General features: G+C 45.0%; 1 protein-coding gene across 6 annotated transcripts in view; it reads right to left on the reverse strand.

Moving 5' to 3' along the window:
- DTNB (dystrobrevin beta) overlaps positions 1-27,762 on the reverse strand; it is a 339,918-nt gene that overhangs the window by 41,016 nt on the left and 271,140 nt on the right. For 4 of the 6 annotated variants that reach the window (XM_075595326.1, XM_075595324.1, XM_075595321.1 and 1 more), the window contains 2 exons: positions 21,467-21,563; positions 13,768-13,788 (listed from right to left, as the gene is read on the reverse strand). In XM_075595326.1, the coding sequence (XP_075451441.1) occupies positions 13,768-13,788; positions 21,467-21,563 (118 nt within the window). The remainder of the gene's footprint in view (positions 1-13,767; positions 13,789-21,466; positions 21,564-27,762) is intronic. The other 2 variants (XM_075595325.1, XM_075595322.1) reach the window with 1 other exon arrangement.

The following is a 27,762-nucleotide window of genomic DNA, read 5'->3' on the forward strand; positions in this document are numbered from 1 at the left end:
GCCTTTCTCTCTCACTTTGAATCCTGGCTCTCTTTCTTTCTCTCCTCAGACTCCCCTGTTCTTCTCCTTGGTGACTTCAACTGCCTCATTGATGACCCCTCTCTCCCTTGAGTTTCTTTCTCCAAACTCTTCTTTTGGCCTTCAATAGTGGACTGCAGCCAGCACCTACCAGCATAGCCATTAATAGACCTGTTTTCACTAAAAACGTTTCTCTCTGTGATTTCTCCATTTCCTCTCTCTGACCATCACCTCATCTCATTTTCTCTCTCTCGCTTCTCCACCTCCATCTACCCCTTGTTTCTGCAGAGACCTGCGCTTTATTAACCTACAAGTTTTTTACGCCACTTTACGCTCCTCCCTCTCCTCTCACAGTTCTGCTACAGACCCTGACAACCTGGTCAGGAACTACAACTTTGTCCTATCCTCCTCTCTTGATCTACATGCCCAGCTTAGTCTCTGCCGTCCTCGCCCTTCTAACCCCACACCCTGGCTAAATTTCCCACAAGTGCATGCTGCGTTCCTGCACTCGTTCCTCTGAACGCCTCTGGAGTAAATCTCACACTCTCGCAGACTTACTTCACTACAAATTTATGCTATCCTGTTTCAACTCTGCCCTCTCTCAGGCTAAACAAACCTACTTTTCTTAAGTAATCAACACGCACAAGTCTAACCCACACTGACTCTTCTCTGTATTTGACTCCCTACTCAAACCACCCTCTGCTGCCTGTTCTTCTTCCTCCATCTCACCTCAGGACTTTGCAGACTATTTCAAGGAAAAGGTAGAATCCATATGTCAGGACATCCCCTCTGTAGCCTCTTCCAAGCCTACACCGCTTCCTAACTCTCTTCGTGCCTTCCTCAACTCTCTTTCCGCGATCTCAGAGGAGGATGTGTCACTACTGATCTCCTCTTCTCCCTCTATCACCTGCCCTCTTGACCCCATTCCCTCCCATCTCCTAAAACCTCTTGCTCCTACTATAACCCCTACGCTCACTCACATTTTTAACTCCTCCCTCTAATCTGGTACCTTTCCCTCTTTCTTCAAACATGCAACAGTTATACCATTACTCAAAAACAGCAAGCTAGACCCTACCAGTCCTAACTATCGACCTGTCTCCCTCCTGCCTTTTGCCTCTAAACTCCTTGAACGTCTTATATTCTCTCGCTTGCTCCATTTTCTCAACACCTATTCTCTCCCTCTACTTTTAGGTCTGAAGCACTTCTTCCCATTATGTGTTATTTGTTATCTATATGATTGTCACGTGTATTACTGCTGTGAAGTGCTATGTACATTAATGGCGCTATATAAATAAAGACAGACATACATACATACATAATACTGTGAGTTTGAGCTGGTGAAGATCGCACCTTTATAATTATTTAAAAGCACCACACCATCTATAGTGTGGTACAGTGGTGGTGGGGCAGGGCAGTAGTTACAATAAGTAGAAGGATCTACAGATAAGAACAAACTAATGCAAACTGATACAAAAGGTACTGAGGCCCTGCACATGAGAGCTTGTACCATTAGTCAAATAGCCTAAAGGTAAGAATAGAGATTTGACAGATAAGAATTTCACAATGCCGTTGAGAAATACATGTTTCATTGGACAGAATGCTCTGCAATGAGCTGCGGCCTCCTCCTGTAGTGCCGGGTAGTTCCTGGTGTACAAATCATTCTAAGTAGGAGAACAATGACGTTTAGAATGATATTTTAGCTGTGCAGCACTGGCCCTTTCAATACGAATGCCACTGGGCTTCCAGTACTTAACCACGTGACGGCTGGCGGGCAGGCCCCCTCAGGACGCGAACAGGAGTGGAGGATAGTCCACTTCTATTCCTATCGCATTCTCCATTCAACTGGATTGATGAATGGGATCTCCTCCTAGAATACATGCATTAAATGCCTGATGTGCCCTACATGAAATAGGGGCCTATGGAGCACTGGCCACAATGAGGTGCAGGGGACATCATGGGGCACTCAATGGGTTCAACCAGAATACTAGATTGGGCCTCAGCACCTCCCTGTAAAATGTGCGGGTAGACGTGTCCATCTTTAAAGACTTCAACTCATTTTTCCTGTGAGCTGAATTTAACAGCCTCCAAAACATCAAAACCCATGTTCTTCCTGTGACTAGAGGGAAGCGCTTCAAAAAGGGCTTTCATCAGCTGGGCACATTACAACTTACAACACAGAGAGCCCAGGGAGAGTGTGTGACATGACAATACAGAGAGCCCTGGGAGAGTGTGTGACATGACAATAAAATACAGAGAGACCGGGGAGAGTGTGTGACATGACAATACAGAGAGCCCTGGGAGAGTGTGTGACATGACAATAAAATACAGAGAGACCGGGGAGAGTGTGTGACATGACAATACAGAGAGCCCAGGGAGAGTGTGTGACATGACAATACAGAGAGCCCTGGGAGAGTGTGTGACATGACAATACAATACAGAGAGACCGGGGAGAGTGTGTGACATGACAATACAGAGAGCCCAGGGAGAGTGTGTGACATGACAATACAGAGAGCCCTGGGAGAGTGTGTGACATGACAATACAGAGAGACCGAGGAGGGTGTGTGACATGACAACACAGAGACACAGAGAGAGAGAGAGACAGAGAGAGACAGAGAGTGAGTGAGTGAGTGTGAGTGTGAGAGTGAGAGAGAGAGAGAGAGAGAGAGAGAGAGAGTGTATGGCAGGCTGGCACTGGAGCCAAATGTATTGTAGGCAGAAAGCGCTTTTGTTTGAATGATTCCTGGCTTAGGATGAAAGCAGTTCTCCCCTAACTGGATTTACCCTTGTCCCCGGGGAAGAGGTGGGCGCTGCTGTTTGTGATCCCATGTTACTCTCAGCTGAGGACCCCAATAAATGACAATTTCTCTGTGAACATAAAAAAAAAAAAACAACATTCTTCACAATAAAGCGATCTGAATTTCTCCACAAAATGTTAAACAGTCAGAGATCAATGTCTGCAGGAAATATAACGGAAAGCAGCTGGCCACTTACAGTAGGTGACTCCATGCTCTTTTCTTGACATTTCTTTGACTTGGCATTCTTGCTCTAGTCCTATACTTCCCCCCCACTAATTGTCTATTTCAGGGAAACTACAATAAAGACATCAGTATCAATATCTCCATTCCCTACATTTACTCTCTCTCTCTAGATTGAATCTCCACAATTGCTGGCATATTCTTTCCACTCAGACAGCAAGAATCTAGCAATAACAGTAATTATTACATATGCACATAGCATACAGAGGAAACCCGGAAGCAGGGTCAAAAAAGAACCCCACTAAAAGGCACTCATTGCAATTATTTTTTTTGTGTTGCAATACTAGCCCAATAATGAATACCTCCTAAAGGTCAAGAAGAAGCAAAAATAGGGAAGGGTAAAATAAACCAAAATAAACAACTTCTATTGCATCAAATAATCCCACTAAATAATTTAAAAGTCATAAAATATTCCCTGTGGAGGAGTAATAAAGGACTCAGGTATTATGGAGAAGAGACAGAGAGAGAGACAGAGACAGAAGAGAGAGAACCATATAGTATAATGTTGATTAGCTACTTTGCCAATATTTAGAGAGGTTATCTTAGTGTAGGCGATATAGACATATAAATATCTATATCTGCATTCTAGTGGGGTTCTTTTTGACCATTCTTCTGGATTTTCTCTGTATGCTATAGTGTATATACCTCCATGCACCTGCTAATATAACGTCAAAGGACTTACTATCAAAGGAGAGCAGTCTGATTCATCCGTTATATATGTACAACCTTGTAGTAACAAAGGAGGGAGTAGGGGGTATGATGCCTTTTATTGGACCAACAAGTAGTTGATATGTTACAAGCTTTATAACTTCTCACGGTCCTTCATCAGGTTTCCCTGACCCCACCAGGCTGGAAAGCTTGTAACATATAAGGCGACTTGTTGGTCCAATAAAAGCTACCATATCCCCTATTCCATCTCCCTCCTTTGTTACCACATTATTAATTATTATGGAAGAAAGGATTGAGGCCTGGATTGCAGTCCGCGCTGGTGCGCGTTCATCGCATCGCCGGCGCCTCTCGCCTGAGCGAAGTATGAACTTGGCTGCAGGAGATTGGAGGCAGCGATGGGGAGATGAGGCAAACGCATGGCGGAAGCGCCACGAAGCTAATTCGCCCTCATTGGCTGAACCGCTCACATGACGCCGACGTCACGCAGGCGCGCTCGAAAAGACAAAAGAAAATTGATTTTCAAAATGCGGTCGCGCCACTGCCCTCCGCTGTGCGTGCGCACTAGAGGCGGCCGCATAGGGATGATGCATTTGTGTTTGTCACGCGTGCGAGCGCCATCGCGCTGAATATAGTCTCAGCCTAACACGGCTCCCCACCCTTCTTTGCCATGTGCACGTCCTGTGACATTTGTTATTGTACATCTTCACTGGTAACATTTTGGGTCGCAGCAAAAAGGGGCCATCACTGCCGTGCTCCTGGGATCCAACCGTCCTGAAACTTGTAGGGTCTCAAAAACTTTGCAAAACGATATAAATGGGAAGAATGCTCGTGTTCGCTCATATCTCCAGGGCTCACACAAATACTCTAACAAAAGTGCCTAAGAAATGGCGGCGTGGCTGAGCTTCCCAATTTGACTGCACCCCTTGGAGTGGAGAGAAATGGTCAGGGTAGTGTACTCTTTACATATATAAGAGGTTACAGTGGCGGCCGCCTTTATCCTAATGCGGCCGGATCGGCGTAACTCTGATAACCGCGGGCAGATGCAGTATTTTTTTTTCCCGGAATATGTTCCGGTATTTTAGCGCTCGTAATATTGAATGCATGAGCGTGAACGCGGTATGAATGTGGCATGAACGCGATGAAGTGCGTAGCATTCGGAAAAAATCCCCGAAAAAATTCGGAGATGTTGGAGAATAAAAGGGGCCGAGGTTGTACTTGGGGCTCACAGTTGCGAGAAACTGCTAGAATGATTGGGGGCACCAAACATACCATAAGTATTTGTTCTCCACACTGGACATCATTTGAATTGTGGGATGTGTGAGGTCTAATTCAACGTTCTCATTTTTGGGGGTGGAGTGGTAAACGTGTTCATTTGTACTGCACTAAGTACATTTGTCGGGGTGACGTGGCAAACAAGTTTATTAATACCCCACTATGTGGATTTCTTGGGGTGGAGTGATAACCACATTCTACTGTATATTCACAATGTACATTTTTTGGGGGTAGAGTGGTAAACATGTATTTATACACCAGACTATAGCATAGATCCACAAAAGGGAGCTAAGCTTTAGTGCGCCATTACTCCTACCTGGGCCTATGTGCTTTTCTTCGGGAGTTGTGGTAAAGCTGTTCATGTACTGTATACCACACTCCTATTCACACTGTACGGTTTTGACGGGTGGGTGGTTAAGTGCAGAGTTTCAGCTGCTTTAAATATGCATGAACAGCAATTAATAAAAAAGAGAAAGAGTGCCACCTGGTGTGCAGCAGGAGGTAACACATGACCATTACATTCCCAGAATGAATCAAGCTGGCCCAGCAGGTATTTTTGCATTGTATTACTTTACAAGTGTAGCCAAGTCACCTGATGGCTACTATTCTACCACGGTCTGGCAGTAAACCCTGGTACAATCAGGTTGCCTGTAGTTGCTATGGGGTTTTCCCCCTCCAAGGAGCTGCATTTGATTGACAGCGGGAGGCGGTGACATCAGGCCTGGGCATGACCAATCATGAGCCAGACCTGGTGCCCTCCTCCTGGCAGTACTTAAAAGCATGACCGCCCTAAATTAGTTAGTGTCATTCCCCCACTGAGGAAGGCAGGTCACACAACTGAGAGCCTGAGATTGGGGCCTTCCCGTGTGCTCTTCCCTCCGGGGGAGATTGAGTGTGGACCATACCTCTGCCTCTGCTAGGGAGGTGGGGAAGAGCTAGGACAGCTGTGGGTGCCCATGGCCTGTAGTGACGGTCCAGGGACCATCATTCAGTGAGAGCTGAGAGTACTGCATCGGGTAGAAGCCTGCCGTGTAACTGTGCTGTACAGAAGACAATAAACTGTTCCTTTTATTATACCTCCGGCCTGGTGTGTGATCTTACTGGGGGGAGAGATAATAAGTTCTACCGTGGGAGATCACCTTCAGTTCCTGGAGTCTACGGCAGATGGAGGCGGTGCACTGCTAAAGAGATATGTAGGGTATGAACCCCAGAAGCCTAGTCCTGTCCCGTCACTACCACCGGCGGATGACTCAGCCCTCCTGTTGCCAGCAGGTATATGCACCATACACCGTAGTAATGGACAAATTTCCAACTGGGTTGGGGAAACACCGTTACACAAGCCTTCCAACATAACCTTTACCCTGTGCAGATCAGTTTCCTGGAAGCCAAATATCAGGAAGACAGACTTGGAATACCAAAGTACTCTACTAAGAAGTGCACAGCAGATTTAAGCTCGACACCAAAGTTTTTTATGATTGTATATGTATACAATTTCTAGCATTTGCACAACAATTTTACTACTTTTTTAAAGTCTGTATCTTCCAATCGTAACGTCCTTGCAAACCTGGTTGTAAACGCATGCAAAGAAATTGTCATAATGAGATATTGGGTAGTCTAGTAGAATGAATGGAGGTGGAATTAGACCTGCTTCACAAGAGAAGCATGGAGAAGACTGGAGAGACGGACACCGCAACCCAGTGGCATGGACATGAAAGAAGTCATTCTTTTTTTTACTTCTCCTTTCAGATATTAGGGGATGTTGGAAGAAATAACTGACAAGTGTCTTGACTTTACAGTAATTATTAACCCAGATTGATATGCATTGCAAATACCAAGTAAATGGTTAACTTTGGGACCTGGTGTAGTTCTTACTGGAACTACTGGAGCTGCACTTCCTCTATTTAGTCAGTTGTGCCTCTACCGTGATAGAGGTGTAGTCTATCCAACCCAGTAGTGCAGGGATCTGCTTACTGAGGCCCTCCCTGCGGGGAGCGGTGGAAGACTATTCCCCTTACCCTACCAGGGGGTATTCCCCTTACCCTACCAGGGGGTAAGGAAAGAGCAAGGACTGCTCCTGGTGGCCGGGAGTATAGGTCCAGGGACATCCTAAAGGTGAAGACCTGATTGCTAAAGAATTGATCCGGTGTAAGCTGTACCCTGCACTTGATTGTGAGAGAGAGAGCAACGAGAATAAAAATCATCTGTTCTCAAGATCCTTGCCTGAGACTGAAATCTATCAGGAAGGGGAAGAAGTAGTTCTCCTGCATAGATTTCTCCCCACATAACTGGGGGCTGCAAGAGATGGAGGTGCTGTTAACGTGAGTACGATTCGGGCAAGACCCCAGAAGCCTGTCCTGACCTCCCTTATAACACCATGCGGGAGACTCAGGACCCTCTGTTACCAGCAGGTATGCACCACACTAAGATGAGTAACCAGAGCAGCTTTCCCCTTGAAAGACCCTATATGAGATTGTCGGGAGGGGGGTATGGAAACAGGGTTACATTTGGAGGCGCTGCTGAGATGAACAGGCAGGCTTTCAGCGAAGCAGAACAGAAAGTTTGGATGTATGCTTTCAGAGCAAGTGCTGAGGAAGGAGGGAGTCTAGGTGTAGTCAGGAGGCACATAAACCTCGCAAAGCATGACCTAAGACTGGCCTAAAGAGGTGAATTGAGGGCTATAACTGTTCTAATCCCCTGAGGCGGTTAGTCGTATGATGCCTAAAGGGGGTAAACAGGTAACAGAGCAGGAACTTCTGGAGAGGATCTGCGATACTGGCAGCCAAGAGGAGGTGACGCCCAAGTGCTGAAGGGAAAAGCCCAAAAGCACCACTAGCCAGTGGCCAGACTATAACCGCTGAGTACTTGTACTGGACTGTCATCGTGTGCAGTGTACATAAGAAAGAGTTTTGCCTAGCCTGGGGTATGCTGAATTACCACTGGTCAGAGGCTACTATGGATTGCAGTGTTATCAGGAGAGCGAGCCCCCTACCAAATCGTGAGGGACGCGCTGTGAGGAACAACGTTAGTTCACCCAAAATGGCAGCTGCCCAGCAAGGGAGTACAGTAGCGGCAGCTTTTATTTAAACATTTACCGGCGGCACTGCGGGATCTACTCCAGCTGGCGCCCGGTCTAAACCGCGCGCCGCCCGCGCACCCCCCTCCACTTAGCGCGCATTGTAGCCCCTCTTCCCGACCCCTGCTCTGCCCCTCTGCTTCCCCGCACCCCCGCTTACCTCACTTTAACTCCAGGGGTGTTGGGGAAGCCGGGGAAGCCGGGCGCGCACGTGACTGTGACGTCACAGTGACACCGCGACAAGCCGCGTCACCACGCTTCCCGCACGGATCCTGCCGTGTGGGAAGTGTTTAAATAAAAGCTGCCGGTGCTGTACATGGCGTGGAAGCTGTAAGCTAAAATGGCGGTTCCCGCCGAGTCTGGATGGCGCACGTGCTGCGTGCAAACATGCTGTGAGAAAGTTAATTGCAAAGATTTGGCCGGATCTGGCGCGAAAGTCAGCACCCTGCCTATGTGAGGGGAGTGACGCAAAAGTTGAAGCCGCACCCACCTGTTGCGTGACTGGCTTGGCGAAGAGTCAGAGCCAACCCCTGATGCCGAGTGCCCCTCCTCTAATCTCCACCAGAGGGAGGGGGCACGGTAAGAGCCAATCCCAGAGTGCGGGACAAGTTGAAGGAGGAGCCGGATGTGAACTTCCGCACCCACAGTCTTGCAGAGCTGGCGACAGAGAAGGAGTGAATTGTCGAGCTAGTGGACTAAATACACTACACACGGCAAGCAATATGGCTACATGCCACATCTCTACGTACCAACTCCCAGGAGGCTTCCTGGTTGTTGAAGTAGAAGGCTGGGAATTCCTTAGGTGTCTGTGCCTATAGTGCAGACTACCTGGGGCTGAGTCCAGAACCACAGCACGATGCCTGCAGTGTGGGATCTATTACCTGTGGCCGGTAGATCCATTTCCTACCATCGTTGCCCAGCCTGATGGTCTTCAAGCGACGCTGATGAAGATGAACAACCTCGACGTGGCTGCTAGTCCGGGCCCGTGTGCCCTATCGAGTGATGGGGAGATACCATGGTCAAGTAGTATATCAGTGCCAAACCCTACAGTGTTCAAACCTGTTCCTAGGGGTAAACCCAAGGGGTCACAGTCTTCCAAGAGTGATACTTCTGGGGTATCATCTAAAGAAGAGTCTGGGGGATCTGTGTGTGTATCATTATCAGACAAGCATAGTGGTAAATGGTGGGCCCCATTGTTTCATGGGTATTTGGTGACCATAGACCGTAACCAATTCATATTAAAGAAGGGTGATATTGTGGATCATTGGTGGGATAAGGGCACAAACACCAAAGAGGAGGCTGCTGAAGAACTCAGGAGAATGAGAGAAATTAAGCAGGGAATCGTGACTCCAAAAGGGCCTTCGATATTCTATGATGAGATTGCACCCGAGGAACCTTTGCATTGGGTAGTGCCAGGCAAGGCCAGGAATAAGAAGCTCACTAAGTTGAGTCGAGCGGACAGGGCTATTGTGGCACGTTACCGACAGTCCCATGGGTATGAGTACCCCTATGTGCCTGAACCCATAATGCAAGAGATAGAAGACCAAAGAGATACTTTGGGATGCAGTGATTGATTATTTAAGGTCAACGAACAGCAGTACCACTTTCCACACAGAGGAAAGAATTTCCTATTTAATGAGGGTATGGAGCGTAGGGAGGAATATCTTAATTCACAAGATAGAGTACCGCCCTGAGAATGGACCTCCTCAGTCCTATTGTGTTAAAATCATTGACCATAATTGGGAAGGGAAGTGTGAAAACCTGATGCCAGGCATTACTATTGATTAATGGATTCTCTATGTAAAGAGTATCCTGGGTGGTTATGTTAAATCTTCTAAGGTATATGTGTGTAGCCTGCAGATGATATGACAAAACCAAATGTTATATATAGATCTTAAGTTACAAACTGCCCATATGAGGAGTTGGTGATGTAACCGCCTGGTGGGATATTGTCTTAATCCCACCTTTAATTAGTGTGCATGCAAAGGGGAAAAGTACAAGCATCAGCACATCCAAATAAAATTGTAGAACTTGCATGCTGTAAATAATAATCACCCACGTTTTGACCCGCAAAAGAGAGGCCTTCTGCAGGACTCTGAGACCCGTATTGTGCAGATCGATACGTTGCTGATTACAGTTATGCTTTTTGTGTAAGCAGTAACATGATACAGCCGTATTTGGATTTGCTGCTGCTGCTGCTTATACTTTATCCTTCTGCATACACAAAGGGGCATGTGACAAACAAGTATCCTCACGCTTGGATTAATCGTCAGCACCCCAGTTTGTATCACTCAATAGTTTCTCTCAACAATATTAGAGCACATTGACATGATCATATATAGTAGATAACCAAGCAGTAGTAAAACATAACAGAACACATCCACAGAACCTTGTTTGGGGGAAGGTGGATTTTAAAAATGTCTTCTGTGTGCGTTGCAAGGGACCACAAAACTGTCACTGCAGTAGTACCACCACCTGGGCACCCAGCCAAGAGTCTTCATAATAAATCAGAACTTTAATAGGGCAGCACGTCATATGCAAGAAACGCAGCACCAGGTTAATTAAAAAAAATCTAATTATAAGCAGTAAGGGTTGTCAACTATGTCTAATATGGTGCTATTTTCATCACCAGTTTTGCAAGCAGATCTTGGATAACTCCCAAAACATGATATGGAAACCAATCTGTTTCATGAGGAAATATTCCTCTTATTCTATGATCCTGGCAGTCTCCATAGTTGACGGTGTTTGACAAATCACTGCCCCATATCACTTCCCTTCTTAGAGTACAATCAGATAAAGTCGCTGTAATATATCCAATGATAACCAACAACAGGAAAAGATAGAGTATGGGTGGACAAGTCCGGTCCTCAAGGGTCACCAACAGGTCAGGTTTTAAGGATATCCCGGCTTCAGCACATGTGGCTCAATTAACTAATGAGCCACTGATTAAGCCACCTGTGCTGAAGCAGGGATATCCCTAATACCTGGCGGTAGCTCTTGAGGACTGGAGTTGGTCACCACTGGGATAGAGGAATTAAAACCAATCAATTACTGCTGGTAACCTCAATCTCTTCCTAAGTCTACAAAATAGAACCAAGCATGCAAATAGCCCCAAGCAGAGCAGGGAATGCAAAACACAGGAACATTCGTATGCAGGGGACAACCTAGGGAAGAAACATCTGCCCTGCAAGGGTTTACAACTGGAGTGTTAAAGTGCGAAGACATAATGAGACTTAAGTAAGGAACAGAACAGAAGGGGATACAAGGACATGAGAAGACGGCAGTCATAGCTGTTTTTGTGTTACTGAAATATTTAGTAATTAAATATATTTGTGTGATAACGAGAAGAGAAAGTTTAGTGAACACGAGTGGAAAAAGATTTTGTGTGTGAAATGGTCCAAACAGTGGTGTAATCAGAGATGAGTGGAATTGTGTAAGCAATATAGAATTTCATGCAGGGCCAGTATAATTAGTGAGCATTTCCTTTAAAAAAACAAAACGCCCCCCAAGGTGGAGTTGAGCCTTGTTAATTTCAGCTGTGGGGATCCCCTGCTTTCTAAGGCGCTCACTTCTGCAGTTCATGTCGGTATTCCCTGCATGTTTAAAGGTCCCGTGTTACGCCGCTCAATAGGAAGCCGCGACAGATGACACCGTGACAGGGAACGGCGTGATGCGGGACTGCTACCGGCATGATCTACAGAGGTAAGGATCTTGTTAAGAAGGGGTCTCCGGAGCTGAAATTAGCATGATTCGGAGACCACCTAATTCATATTTACAGCAACAGCACAAGTTTCCATAAAAAAATATCTGAACGATTATTAACTCTGCACATGCACTGTATGTGGGTCAGGTTCATCAGGAGAATGTACTGTTTAAAGATGCCACTGTAATCTGACACGGATTCTAGTGAACCCTCCATTTGTATTGCAAATACAAAACAACAAGCTGGAAATGAAGGGGAAACATGGACGTAACTACACTACTGCAAATCCCTGCAATGCTGGAGGCCCAGGGCCTTTGTTTGCTGTGCCAAACTACACCCTGCCGGTGTATCCGTGTCCTGCTCGGTGCCAGAAATTGGGTCCAACTTCTGCATCTGCCCACAGCTTTCTGACAATACAGGATGGCGATGTGGACCATGCCCCTGTCCTACATTTCCCAAAAGGCAAGGTAATGGGGGGGTGGGGGATTGAGTGAAATAGAAGGGGGTTGAGTTTGAGAGGAAGGGGGGAATGGAGTGTGAGAGGAAAGGAGAACGGAGTGCGAGAGTCAGAGAGGAGGGGTGAAAGTAGAGGGGGAGGAGTGAGAGAGTTAGAGAGGAGTGAGGAAAGAGTTAGAGAGGAGGGGATAGAGTTAGAGGAGGGGAGAGAGAGTTAGAGATGGGTGGGAGAGTTAGAGATGGGTGAGAGAGTTAGAGAGAAGGATGGGAGAGTTCGAGAGAAGGGTGGGAGAGTTAGAGAGAAGGGTGGGAGAGTTAGAGAGAAGGGTGAGAGAGTTAGAGAGAAGGGTGGGAGAGTTAGAAAGAAGGGTGGGAGAGTTAGAAAGAAGGGTGGGAGAGTTAGAGAGAAGGGTGGGAGAGTTAGAGAGAAGGGTGGGAGAGTTAGAGAGAAGGGTGGGAGAGTTAGAGAGAAGGGTGGGAGAGTTAGAGAGAAGGGTGGGAGAGTTAGAGAGAAGGGTGGGAGAGTTAGAGAGAAGGGTGGGAGAGTTAGAGAGAAGGGTGGGAGAGTTAGAGAGAAGGGTGGGAGAGTTAGAGAGAAGGGTGGGAGAGTTAGAGAGAAGGGTGGGGTAGTTAGAGAGAAGGGTGGGAGAGTTAGAGAGAAGGGTGGGAGAGTTAGAGAGAAGGGTGGGAGAGTTAGAGAGAAGGGTGGGAGAGTTAGAGAGAAGGGTGGGAGAGTTAGAGAGAAGGGTGGGAGCGTTAGAGTGAAGGGTGGGAGAGAGAGAGAAGGGTGGGAGAGAGAGAAGAGCGGGAGAGTTAGAGAGAAAGGTGGGAGAGTTAGAGAGAAGGGTGGGAGAGTTAGAGAGAAGGGTGGGAGAGTTAGAGAGAAGGGTGGGAGAGTTAGAGAGAAGGGTGGGAGAGTTAGAGAGAAGGGTGGGAGCGTTAGATAGAAGGGTGGGAGCGTTAGATAGAAGGGTGGGAGCGTTAGAGAGAAGGGTGGGAGAGTTAGAGAGAAGGGTGGGAGAGTTAGAGAGGAGGGGAGGGGGGAGGGGGGGAGAGAGTGACAGATGGGGCCATTAACATGTTTTTGCAGGTGGGCCCCAAAATTGTAGTTATGCCATTGATGGGTAATTAAGCCTTAATATGCAAATTAGTTCAGAGGGGATTTTACATTCGTATTTATGTGAAATTCCATTAGGCAAAACAAACTAAAAACATATAGATCACATTGGAACCATATTTCAAAATAAGTCGCATCTTTCTATAACTACTATGATACTGATGGTAACTGTCAGTCCTGCAGCCAATCTGCAGCCAATGCCAGCTGCAATATAACCATATCCTATTAGCGTTTACATACTAAAATTACATAGAAAGCTCTTTGAACGAAATAGTGCCAAATCTTTGCTGGAAACCACTGTACGAGTTAGATCAATTTGCAAAGGAGTACTTTGGTTTGTTACATTACATACAAGAAAGGAATATCAAAAACAATAAGACATTCATACTGGTCATGCACAGAAAGCTGCAACAAAGTGACTTACTGCCTGCTTTTGTTCCTCCTCCTTTGGTAACAGTGATAAGAAAAAAAAAGTGAAGAAAAGTGAAGCAGGATAAGTTAACTTTAACATACAAAACATAACATGCAATCAGATCAGCAGGATTGCTACATTCACACATTGTTTACATGTTCTCCTAAATAAGATTGAAACTTAAATTACAGGCGGTCCTCGGTTATCCAACGGAATCCGTTCTGGAAGTAGCGTTGGATAGTGAAACCGTTGTAAAGTGAGTCCCATGTTAATCAGTGGCGGTGAGCGTCGGATAACGCATTCCGGCGTCGGATAACGGCCCTTAGGGTTGCATTGTATAGCGTTGGATATGCCGTTCGTTGTAAAGTGAAACGTTGGATATGAGGACTACCCGTTGATGTACACAAGTTTAATGTGGAGCGTATTTCTCTAATATGACGGGTCTAATTGTTCCTGCAGAGATGACAGGAATGTGAGGTCTCATTTGCCAAGTTGGCCCAAGCTTCTACAATATAAATAGGTCAAACGCAACCAAGGAAATATGCCAAGGAACGGCTATTGCAGTCACCATACAAAGCTGTGTGCTCTACACATTTCGTTTCCTTTGGCTTCTTCTGACCATGACATGGGGGGTTCTCAACTCTAGTCCTCAAGACCCCCCAACAGCTCAGGTTTTAAGGATATCCCCTGCTTCAGCACAGGTGGCTCAGAGGCTCAGTCGAAGATTGCACCACCTGTGCTGAAGCAGGGATATCCTGAAAACCTGACCTGTTGGGCAGGTCTTGAGGACCGGAGTTGAGAACCCCTGCATTACAATGACTGAAGTCTCACTTTCATTCGAGCTCCGGACCATTCCTTTCATTGTTGGAAGAAGGCTGTTCTGTCAGCAAAATAAAGACGTTCTTTGGTCACTTGTTTAGTAAGCACAGGATTACATGCAACATGGGGGCAGTGGGTTTGTTTAATAGGGCAGCCACGATGAAATGACTAATGCACATGGCTGGTAATGGTATTGAGGGATTTTGAGTCATTTCTTTATTGAAAAAACACGATATTACACAAACTGAGTCATAACGTCATGACATGAACTGTTCGTTTATATCGTGATGGTCTGCTTCTTCCAGTTACATTTAAAAAACTCAAGTTTATGCTGATATTTCCCCCATTAATTATTTGTGTTCAAAGGTCTTCTTCTCTTTTGTGTAATATTTCTATTCATCTCCAGCCTTCAAGCCCAGCAACTCCAATCTATACAACAAGGGAAATGAGTGGGAACAGAGAGCAGTGCGCTTTCAAATATTGCAGACTGGTGTCTACTGTTATAGCAAAGGAAGAGGGCCTGATATAAAGGCCGATAAAGGCTCACTCGCTGCTGAGCTAAGATGCCTCTCTGTCCTCTCCAGTTTGAATCACAGAAACTCTGTGCCAATTGTATACTGTATGACCGTTGCACATTTACCAGCCAGGAATGAGAATACACAGGAGGACGACGCATAGCATGAACTATGCTAGAGATGCGCAGGTTTAGAGCAAGGAATACACCTAATTGTGCCTGCAAGAGTCAGATTAAAGGCCTGCCTAGTAAAATACATTGTTCAAGTGGGAAGAGAGGAGTCTTTTTAGAGTATGACAACTAAATTGGAAAGGATATACTGTATAGAATGATTTATATAAATTGTTGCTAGCCTAGGTATAAACAGAACAAGACTGTAATATGATCTCTATATAGTTTGTGCTCGCATGATGGTTTCATTTTCTATTACTTACAATATATTACCTTATGTTTTCACTGTGATCTATCAACTAAGATAATTATTGTGATATATCTTATCAAGCAAAGTTACTGAAAATAAACATATTTTCACCAAGAAAATGCATAAATAACTCTGGGGCAGAGATTTATTTTGTGTTATTCTGCTGTACTTTGGATCCTGAGAAATATAACTGAATTCGGAGCGTATTAATCAATATATTTTCTAAACAGGCCCTGGAACCCTATCCTGTCTGAAAAACAATACTTCCAGATAAACCAATACCATTCGACAACCTATAATGCACGATAACGCCATTCTGCAATGTCTGAAACGGACTAAGACAGTATTGTGGTGACAGGTATCATCTTTACAACCAGGACGCGCTTTTACATTTCATAGGGCACAGTTTGGGGCACTGTGAAATGTACAGTAGTACCCTGTGTGTTACTGGTGTATTCTTGTGCTGTGTGCCGCGCTGCGGATACTGGGAATGCTGCCCACAAAAAGCAGCAGTAACAAAGTCGATTAACTGCTGAGTGCAAGTTTATGATACATCGCATGCTATTGAAGACATCCCAGATTGAAAAAAAGAAAAACACTTACAGGCGCATCACCCAGACTTCAAGGCTCCAGCATTAATATTTTTGATAGTGTGTAGAGATGAAAGCTTGTGGGAGGTAGGGAGAAGGGAGGCTGGAATGAAGAAGCAGCACATGAAAACCTAACAAAAGGATCCCCGCACAGGAAAAAGTCCTGAAAGATGCGTGCAGAGGATGTCCTTGATTTCAGAAAGCATGCCAGGACTCAGATAAGGATCAATTAGCCCTGTCCTGCTTACTAATCTCTTCAGAGGCAATATATCTCGATAAGGCTCCAGACTCTCAGCTTTCTTTGCTGTGATGAGGCAATAAGTGGTGTAATGTACCAGCCTCTCAAGGAGACATGTTCAATAAATACTTCAAAGTTCAAAGTCTCAACGTGACAAACAAAAAAGGAGGCTCAGCAACAGAACATACAGTATATGGAAAGAGAACCTGCCGAGCAGAGAGACATATTTAAACATACTGATAGCAGTGGCAATGTCAGAGGAGAAGCTCTGCATACATGTGCTGAGAGATGGAGGGACAGTGATTCAATATTACTCTTGCAAAGTAATAAGAGAAGATAGTGTCCCATATACTGCTCGTCTGGGAATACACAAACATGTCTGTGGCACTGGATTGGTACAGTATTCATCACAATCCCATTTTCTCTACTACTAAAGGAACGCTTTTTAGTCATATCCTTATCCCCTAAATCCACAGAAAGTCCATACAGCCGAAGAACGTGCGGAGGCGTGCGCGCGAGTGACGTCACCTGCTTTAAGCGGAAGCGTTTTGTGACCAAGGTAGAGGTGCCGTGGGGGCGTGTCTAGGGGTGTGTCTGTGACGTCATGGAGCTGGTCCGCCTTCTTTGGGCGAACCTCTCACGTGACCTGCCCGTCGTGACGAGGAATCAGATTGAACTGATTCCACGCGCACAGCGCGCACCCTCCTGCTGTCGCGCGGTCTTCGCCAGCATGGACGCAACCTACGAGTAGGCAGCAAGTGCCACCTGCAAAAAGATCCCACATCTATTGCCGTGGTGCTCAACTCCAATCCCCAAGACTCCCTAACAGGTCAGGTCTTAAGGACATCCCAGCTTCAGCACAGGTGTATTAAGCCACCTGTGCTGAAGCTGGGATATCCTTAAAACCTGACCTGTTGGGGGGGCTTGGGGACTGGAGTTGAGCCCCCCTGTCCTATTGTCCCAGTCACAAGACAAAACAATGTGAAAACAAAGAGCTCAACATGTTAAAAAAATGAAAGTTATCAAAAGCCCAGGAATAACGTTAAAGATGCAGTTTCCCCCAAACTATGACCTATATTTAAAGTGAGCTCATTGTGAGGTCCCTTAAAACAAGTGATAAAGTTTAATGTGTGTGTAACCCCCCTGTGGGGAGTTACTAGGTTACTATATTGCTTGAAGGAGTTGGATACGAAACACCTGCCCTTCAAGATAAGGTGTTTGAGAATCACCAGGCAGAGGTTTAGCTCTGCCCCCTTTCTGCCTAGCCAGAGGGGTGGAGAGAGGTGATATATAGGAGGGAAAAAGACTTCCAATGGTCAGATCCTTGTGAGAGAGACCAGGGTCTAAATTGTAAATAGTTATGTTGGGGTAGGAGTCCCCGTTTTCCAGAGAAGGGAACTGTCCTTTAAAGTCATGCCCATAGTACAGGAAGCTGGAGAAGTACAGGCTTCTACAGGAGAGATCAGTGTCCTTGAATGGTTGCTTTATCTGTGGCCCTGGGACTAATCTGAAGTCAGGTTCATCAGAAGTTATGAGACAGTATCTTAAAGCAGCAGTCCAAGCTACCTTTATATATACAGCTCAACCCCGTTATAAAGCGATCCGTTACAACGCGGATCCGCTTATAACGCGATGCACGCATGGCTCCCAATTTTCGCATGTATGAATACTTTACAGCACGATTATTGGTATCTTAAATACTTTATTGTACAATGCTTACAATGGAACATTATTTCTAACGCGATCCGCTTATAACGCGATGTGATTCTTTGGACCCCAAGCACAGCGTTATAAGGAGGTTGAGCTATATATATATATATATTAATTATATAATAATTTTATATATATATTCCCTTTAATATGTGCATCAATACAATCCACACAATGATAAGTAATTAGCTGAGTTGCTGATCAGTGAAGATTCTGCTCGGGGTTCACTAAATGGCTGTCAGTGCAGCAGAATAGGACCAAAGATGCAAAGTTTTCTGGGAAAGATCATGTGACCAGGCAGTCACTAGAAACAATTGGTGCACTGCTAGAGAGAGGGCAGGACACAAACACGGGTGTGCCAGAGCCTATTTCAGAAGAGGAAGGGGATTTGACTTTGTAAATGGTTGCTATAGAAACAAAAATGCTTGTTACATTATTAAAATATATTTTTTAAATGCTACAAGGATTTTCTCATACAGTGGCGGCCCGCTTAAGTCTAATGCGGCTTTCTCCGCGGGTATTTTTAAACCGCGTGCAGACGCGGGCTTTTTTTGTTCTTTTCGGCGCCGCAGGCGCTTCCTTTGTTCAGCGCAATTAGCGCTGATCGGGAGAAACGGCCGCAAGATGCGGCTGGCGCGCGGCCAAGTTCGGCGGCTGAAAAAAAAGCCCCGAACAATTGCGGGTAAGTATTAGGTTAAAGGTGGCCGGCACAGTAGTACAGAACTGATTTGTTTAAAAACACACATATAGGCTATTGCTTGGTCTGCAGTAGGACCCTGAAAGACTAAAGTACCTTGCACAAATGAAGAATAACTCCCCCCCGTTAACTCAGTACCGGAGTACAGTGTGTGAGGTCAGCAGGGTAGGATACAGAGTTATAACCCCCTATCCAACCGCAGCGAGGAAGAGGATCCCGTGCTGGGACCCTGGAAAGGTACGGATTGGGAATATCACAAGAAACATGGTTAACCATGACATGAGTGACAGAAACCCAGTTAAAGTGATGTGCCTGCTCAGGATTGCAATGATGCAGCTGAGAAAACGTTGAACCTGACTATAGTATGAATAAAGACCGTTTTGTTTAAGAACCACAGTACAAAGTTCCTGGCGCCCATCTTTATACAGTATACGCCCAGCCTGAGCAGATCAGCACACCCCTGACAAAGGTAACGCACCCTGAATAGCCAACCACACAGACATCTATGTAAACTCCCCTATCGCCAGGGAGGGTCACATGTGCAATGCCTATTTACAAGGCTCAAAGCCGAGCATTTTCACATGGCTACTTCTGCTGCTTATTCCCTTTCTCCCCCCACAAAGCAGCACAGGGCTTTCTATGCAGACTACGAAGAGCTTTATAAAAGAATCGGCCTTCTCCTGAAATTCTCAGAGATGGTTCTTTGAAGTTTAATTAAGTCACTAAGTAAGAGCGGTTTAGCAGCCTTTATAATTTAGGTGTTGGGCTAATTTTTAATTAAGCAGTGAGGAGGGGAAAAAAAAAACAACTAGAGAGGTGCAGACCCCTAACTGTCCAGTATGATAAAGAAATAATAAAAACACGATGGGGAACTGCGCCTTTAAGGGTCTTGGGGGTCTACGAATCAATGCAAATGTGGTGCAATTCTGGAGCAAAACACCGGCATTGTGTGTGTCAGGGGGAAGTCCAATTGAAATCAATAGGATTTTTTCTTTAATATATCTAGTGCAGTGTTTGCCACAGAATTACCTTAATATACAGACCCCATGAGGTTCACCCTTCCTTCTATTAACGTGACCTCCTAATTCTACTTCATATAGGGCAAAATGAGACAAATATGGCAGACTCATTCGTTTGGCGGCTGCTGGGTGAAATAATGCCGCTGCAGGTAACGGTAAGGGCCCCTCCGTACCACACGCACCACACGCACCACACGCAATACCTTCATATGAAGCTGTATAAGTAACGCATTGATCTGTTGTGTGGGGACAAAGATATTGACCCGGTCCATGTCCTACTTTTATGGCTGCAAAAATGTTTATGCTGTAATATTTTCTGCTTTTTTATGACTAAAACTGTGCCCCCCCCCCCCACCCCCCGGTCTGTCGTCACATTCATGACAAGTACCCCAGCAGCAAGAATGATGAATCGCACCACATTGCTCCTTTGGTCTCTAAAGAACTGACGTTTTTACAGACAGACTGGGAAACACGTCCCACTTTTGTATGCATGGTTGCTCTTCAGTTTATACACGGGATGTTGAGAAGCGGCTGCTTGTGTCTCTTGCGGTAATAAGTTTGCCTCACGCACACTTGGCAGAGAGGGATGGCGACCCCTCTCTTACTACTGCACCGACACACTTTATTAGAGCAAATACCCAGTATGTACCTGGCAGATACCTGGAATGCGCCGCTCCTCACCTCTGACAAGCCCCGTTGCGTTTGCCTTCCCAGCCTGGGTTCATGCCTGGCTGACGGGCGGCTGATTTGTTAAATGATAATGATTAGGATTTAATAGGCTGCAATGCTTCGCGTGTCTACCAGATGGCATAAATTCATGAATTGTAATGCAGTATATATATATATATACTGTGCAGTATTGCAGCCAGCGGGAATAAAATGCTTCAATCCCTGCCTGGAAAATAACCCAATGCACTCGGGCAGAAAACAGTCACAAACCTCAATACACCCGGGTATACCCGAATTCGTGGGACTAGCCGAGCTCGAATAAAGTGTGTCGCCAGTGTATACTGCCTCATTAAAAAAATTAAAAATAAATAAAGATGTTTTTATTGGAAGACCCTAAGAATTCGTAGTACTCTATAATAATGATTTACTACATTTATAGTTACAATGACTGCACTTTGCAGTAGAACACTCCTCCTCTGGCTAAGGACATGCAATTAGAAAATGCCATTTTAGCAATCTGGTTGCCTGGCATATTTTGGGTGACCCTAAATACAGTACTCAGTACTGTATGGTGCAGATGAAGAATGAAACCCATGGTACACATGATGCAAATCCCACTAGCTGTCTGATGTGTTAAAATACGTAGGACTTTAGGAATCTGTCAATCAGACCACACTAAGTATTTTAATTGTGGTGAATTTTGAATACCCCACATCCGACATAAGAATGAAACTCAAGTGTCTTAATGTTTATCGGATAGATCCTGAATTAAGGATTCTCTTTAATGTCTTTGCACAAAAAATAAGCTTTGTAATTGAAGGTGTGTTCTTGATCGCTTTCTTTTGAGTACACTGTGCAATTTCAAGCGTTCAGGTGCCCCCTGACTGCAGTGTGTATGAGTTCATATTTGGATTTTGTAGGGATATTACAGGGCTTAGTGGCTCCAAGGATTATCTATACCACACACGCATTCAGGATGCAGACATTTGAAGAACGGAGCTCACCGGGACATTTCTACCACAGGCTGTCCTTACCTTAAGCAGCTTCATAAGCCCCTCGAGTTGCACCATGAGTTCTCTGCGGCTCTCTTGCAGAGCTGACATTCTCTGCTCGAGTTCATCCTTCCTTTGTCTGTACAAATAACACAACATGAATAGCTTTCAGAAAACAGAGGCTTTGCAGAGGGTGTGCAAACAAAAAGGATCATGCATTCACTTTAAGCCTGGGAGGCTTTTCATAGAGTGACAAGCACAATACCTGGAATAAATCTCGCACTTCTGCAAGTACTACCAGCTGTGCTGCTTGGGTGTACACAGGAATAAAAGCAAGGCAATAAGGGGTAACCATACATCATTCACCTCATTGGCTATTCAGGAGTTAAAATTCAGAGATACAAAGGTCCAATTGAAAGAAACAAATAATTATTGATTAATGTCCTAGCATTCCACATAAATATGGTACACTAACGGCAAATTATTAATCAAACATGGTTCTCATTATTGTATATGTAAAAAAATAATAATGTAATTTAAAAAAAGAAAGAGGTTCCATGCAAGAGAGAAATGCTAGCGTAATATGTTTACAAATACCTTATTTGTACTTTATATTTAATTCACTCCGAGATAGCGGCCAGGGCACTCATTTATTCCCAGGTATCTACTCAAATCATTCACTACGTGGGAGGTACCAACCCAGTCACTCACGTGTCTATTTTCCCTTTACGTATTCACTGATCACTCATGGCTCATGAGAGTGCAAGCGCTGCACACAAAAGGCTGTACCTCAATGAGGACGGCCATAGAGCGTGCGTGTGTGCGCACGAGGCAGCCGATTCTTTGCGAGACAATTTTTTTTATTTTGTTGCGCGACGGCCTGGTCACGTGCGAGGTTCAGCGCAGTCCTACAGGCCAGGGATCGCTTCTCGTACAGGCGTGGCTGATGTCATGCGCGCGCCTGTACTATATCTGGGGCCTTAGGAAAATGCCTAATTATTAATGCAGTCCAACCATGTCACTCATTTTCTCCAACCTGATCTCCCACACCATTCATTGACTGTATTTGACCGACTTCACTTTAGTCGGGCAGCTAATTTCAATTCAGTACTGGACAAAGTAACCCAGTACTGTACCCGCTAAATCCATGCTGTTATAGTACCTGTCAACGCACTACTGTAACCCCACAAATCCACAAAGAATCATCCTATTCCTGTTTTGCAGGTACTGTCGCACTACCAAACAGAGCACCAATGGAAGGTTTCCTAAACCCTTTATTAGAAGGTGGACCAAATGCTTTTCAGTGCACCCACCATCAGAAAGCTGAGAGGCTATATGTCTGACCTGCAGTCAAGTAACAGCATGCTCATCATTTACACTATACATTGTGATACCTGTTAAATAACAGGAATATTGGCAGCATTGCTGCTTCAAATCATATCTGCATACTGAAAAGCATGGGCGATCCTGGACACTAAAAATGGTGTGCACACAAAAAATCCGTACACCGATGGATGTAAGGAGATAACCTGCTCTGCACACCACAATGTTGTGTATTGATGTACATACTCTCCGGCCAAGTACCGAGTGCAGAAGGAATATGCCCATTGGATCCTGAGGAGCTGAGGCGTCATGGCAATGGGATGAAAGACCAGCCTAAAAGACCAGCAGGATGGCAAGTAGAGAGAGAATCTGTGCAAGCTGTGGTTCAAACCTGTGAGTCATAAAGCCAGAAAGCAGCTGGGAGATCGCTCCAACAACCACATCAGTGTCCTTTCTAAGTGCCATGGGCACGACACCCATGGCTTACAACCGTTTCAACTACATAACACTACATGAGCTCCAACGCAGTGCCTGCACCAACAGTGGCCCTTTTAGTTAGCACTTGGACCACAGGGACTGTGATGTGTGAGATTTGTGCAGAGAGGTTTGTTGTTATACTGAATGTATATTGCGTTAAGTGTTGTCTGCGGTTTCCCGACATTGACGCCTACTGCATGTGATTCCTGTGTTCCCTACCCATAAAGTACTATTTTTTTTATAAGCTACGTGTCCTGCTATGTTGTGTGACCCAGCCTGGTTCTTTGCAGCCCCCCGCCTTATTATATACATATTAATACATATAGGAAAATAAAGAGGGGTTACACTTACATCACTCAAAGAGTGTCAGACACATGACATCTCAGTAAATAAACACCTTCATCAGGGAGATTTATGTCATGAATAAGCACATTGTGCTTTTTGCTATAGTGACACATATGTAATACGGACTATGGAATGCAAAACAGGGGTAGGTTGGCACAGAAAACATGAAAAATTATAAATGACAAAGCCAGCACATCTGGGGGCTAATAACATCATGAACTACAAGCCTGGTACAGGGAGGCCTTTCATATGGGTTAAGAGCAGAATTTACAGTGCGCCTGAGTCTTCTCTGGGAGCGAAACGGTTAAACACAAAATTCAGAACAGAAATCCAATCTGGATCAGCCGATTCCTCGTATACCAAGTCAGCATGAAAGACTCACCTTTCCTGTCACAGCGGCACAAATATGATATACTGTATAACTGAATGGACTAAAAATATACAGCTCGTACGGGCAGCACCAAGTGAATTATTGTTACCGATCAATAGAAACTGCTCAATTGAAAGAATTGTTCTTTTGATTATATCCTTAGGAACCAAGCTGACTGTCCAGGAAATCAAATATAACCTATTAAATATAACAGAGGCAGATGGGAGGAAGGCAAAGGCAACAGATCATTGTGTATAACTGTGCTGCCAGTATTGCAACTCGGGAAACATATGAAAGCTGTCCTGCAGGAGGGGCAATGCGTTCTGTTTGGTAACAAACAAATAGCAGCAGATGATGAAAAAAATAGATTTGTTTCATTGTCAAAAGCGGCAGAAACGAAAATGGCTCATTATAGATAGACGATAATGATAATGTTATCATCAAATAGGTCATTTTCTCCTCCATGCCCCATGGCTCAGAATTAGACTAGAGGGAACGGGCAAATTTATATCTCTGATTGTTTGGATAGTATACATTTCAGTTGCCAGAAAGAGAACGACTGTCAACATAGTAGCCCGAACAAATTGTTTGGTCAAAAAAGGGGTACATGTTTGGCTACAAACAGCATATGCTTATTACGTAGAATCTCCCTCGCCGGTCTACGTCTGCTATGACAGGCTACACGTAATTGGATTGCTTTCTAGCAGGTGCCACGACTGGGAGTCACAAGACTCCAGGAAAAGTCCATCAGATTTTTCTCATTGGTCCCATATCACAACCTGAAATGCCTAGCAACTTCCAGCGTTACATTTTTTAGGTCACACACACGGCCTGGGTTCAGAATACAGGGCTAAGGAAAAAGATCTCCTTAAAGCCTGGAAAGTGTATTTTGGGGAGCTGGATTTTTTGGTATTCTTGCCACCATTGTTTCATTCACCCGCCTACAATATAAATATATATATATATATATATATAAAAAACACATACCTTCTTACCTGGACAATATTAAGTAGGGGGCGTTGCTTCAGTCTAGGCTATAAAAGGCCGTGTTTGTGTTAAGTTACAGTAACTAGAAACAACTAAGGAGATGTTACTAGGTGAGCAAAGGTTCCGGAGGTCAATGCCACAAGGCAGCCAGGTCGTTGGATGTGCGTCATTGCTAGAGTTGGGGGGGGGGGTATAGGAATACTAGGGAGCTGATAATCTAGAACCTTGGGACAACAAGCACTCCAGCCTCCCAGACCCTGGAACTCAGGTATACTATGCACCAAGAGAATGGGAAGCCATCCTAAACACGCTAAGAACTGTGCCCCTGGACTGCCTGGCCAGGTGATACGCTGTTGCTGTTAGCCAGTTATTCCATTGTAACCCCCCTGTGGGTAGTGTAAACATTTTTATGTATAGATGGCTCTATAAGTGTAGGATCCCCTTTCTTGTTTTGTAGTTTGGGACAGTGTCCGATCTAGATAGTGTCCAAAATAATGGCTTCTCTCTACTCTCCTGATTCGCTTGGAGTAAGCCTATCCCTAGATGGGGCACCACAAGCAGGGACATCGAGGCAGAGCAGAATCAGCCCAACGGGAGTGTCCTTGGCGATTGAAAGCCCAAGAGGATCTAGTACACGACCCAACAGGGTTCACAGGAGAAGCAGTTCTACAGATTCTATTTAGAAGGCTCTTTTAGGTAGCCCAACAAGAGCCAATAGAACAAAAAGGGGGTACCGGCGCCTTGAAAGTCCAAATTCCAGACAAAAGGGTGAATGTCCAAGGAGATAAGTTGGCAATTCCTCAGTCTTTTAGGTAATCCAGTGTAGCTTCATCAGTGTAGAAAGAGGAAAGCCAGAGGCAATGCGCGATGGAAAATGTATCTTTAAACGCCCAGATCTTTGGATGAGCTGGTGCACCTCTCCTCACTCCGTGCCGCAAGTGACGTCACCGAATACTACATCACTGGTAGGCGGGATTACTCCACGGAAGTCCCGGATGTGACGTCACCATATGCTCCATCGCTACTGGGCATGATAACTCTGCAAGCGATCTCTCAGTCTCCTGTTTGAATAACTCTGATATCTCAGAGCTCAAACTTCAAGCGCACCTTCGTCCACAATACCCAAAAAAGTAATAAAAAACCCTACGCGTTTCGTGCGCTTGCGCACACTTCCTCAGGAGAAGCAGTTCTACAGATTCTATTTAGAAGGCTCTTTTAGGTAACCCAACATGAGCCAAGCCTTAGTATCTCCCTAGTGGGAAGAGATTGGGGCAGCTAGGGAAGAGCATACAGACAGCACAACCTGTAAACATACTAGAGACTGCATATAAGTTTAAGTGTATGTTGAGACTGAGCATATATTGATGCCTGTAATACCCCGGTAACCCCAAAAGGGAGCAGACCCTGCGTCTTTGTCTGTGGGGTTGGGACTTCCTTTACGGCAGCTACCTATCCCTCACCCAATGGCATAGCCCAAATATTTGGTAGTGGCTTTTCCCGGGGCACATTTTTTTGGATTGGCAGTGAACCCTAGGACTGCCCTTAACCTTTTTATATGTGACTGCAATTGCCAACTATAGATTACGATGCCATCCAAGTAGGCAGTGGCATATCCCCTATGGGGTCGTAGCACCTTGTCCATTAATCTTTGGGACGTGGCTGGAGCCCCATGTAGCCCAAACGGCATAGTGACAAATTGGTATAAAGGTGGCAAAGGCAGTTTTGCATTTTGATTCCTCAGCTAAAGGTATCTGCCAATATCCTTTCGTGAGGTCTAGGGTGGAGATATACTCTGCTTTACCAAGGGAGTCAAGCAATTCATCCACCATTGGCATTGGGTATGCATCGAATCTGGATATGGCATTTAACTTCGGAGGTCCACGCAAAACCTCACCTTCCCATCTGGTTTAGGGACCAACACTATAGGACTAGACCATTCGCTGTGGGACTCTTCAATCACATATATACACACACACACACACACACACACACACACACACAGTTGTGTGAAAAAGAAAGAACACCCTCTTTGAATTCTATGGTTGTACATTATCAGGACATAATAACAATCATCTGTTCCTTAGCAAGTCTTAAAATTAGGTAAATACAACCTCAGATGAACAACAACACATGACATATTACACCGTCTCATGATTTAACAAAAATAAAGACAAAATGGAGAAGCCATGTGTGAAAAACCCCACGGGGACGAAACACGTGAGTCTCTGATGTCATTAGATGCGACCACAGTGCTAGGCTGTGGTAATGAAGTTACCCATCAGAGTTCCTATTTTGCGAGTACTGCACTGCGTTACCTCTGCTCCTGTATGCCGTGAGGTAGCTAAACTAAGTTGTGGCCCTAGGAGGCACCCACTAGCTAGCTATATCTGTATGTGCAACACTGTAGCATTGCTAGGGTCCTCTGTTTCTACCTGGTGGAGACATATAGTGCGGCAGTGCTGATTTACTGACAATGTATGCCTGCACTCACTCACATGCCCGTTCCCCGTTCTCTTGCTGACAAGATCATAGCTCCTTCCCAGAGAGTAAATAAAGATATACATACATACACACTGAACTGAATACAGGTCGGGGCATCGAAATTAAATGTAGTATTTTTTGACAATAAATCAAAATGAAAATTAAACACATTAAATAAAAGTATTAACCGTTTAGGTTTAAATTACGCTATCTAAATCTAAAGCTCCCCAAATCAGTACAATTACCATCACAAAGGTAAACTCCTTTGAGGATCTCCATAAATGGAGCAGCTCCTTATACTCCCACTCAATCATACATCTTTTCTAACAGAGTTTAGCAACAATACCAACGGAAT

This window comes from Ascaphus truei, chromosome 4 (assembly GCF_040206685.1).
Source record: "Ascaphus truei isolate aAscTru1 chromosome 4, aAscTru1.hap1, whole genome shotgun sequence".
In the NCBI taxonomy this organism is placed as follows: Eukaryota; Metazoa; Chordata; class Amphibia; order Anura; family Ascaphidae; genus Ascaphus; species Ascaphus truei.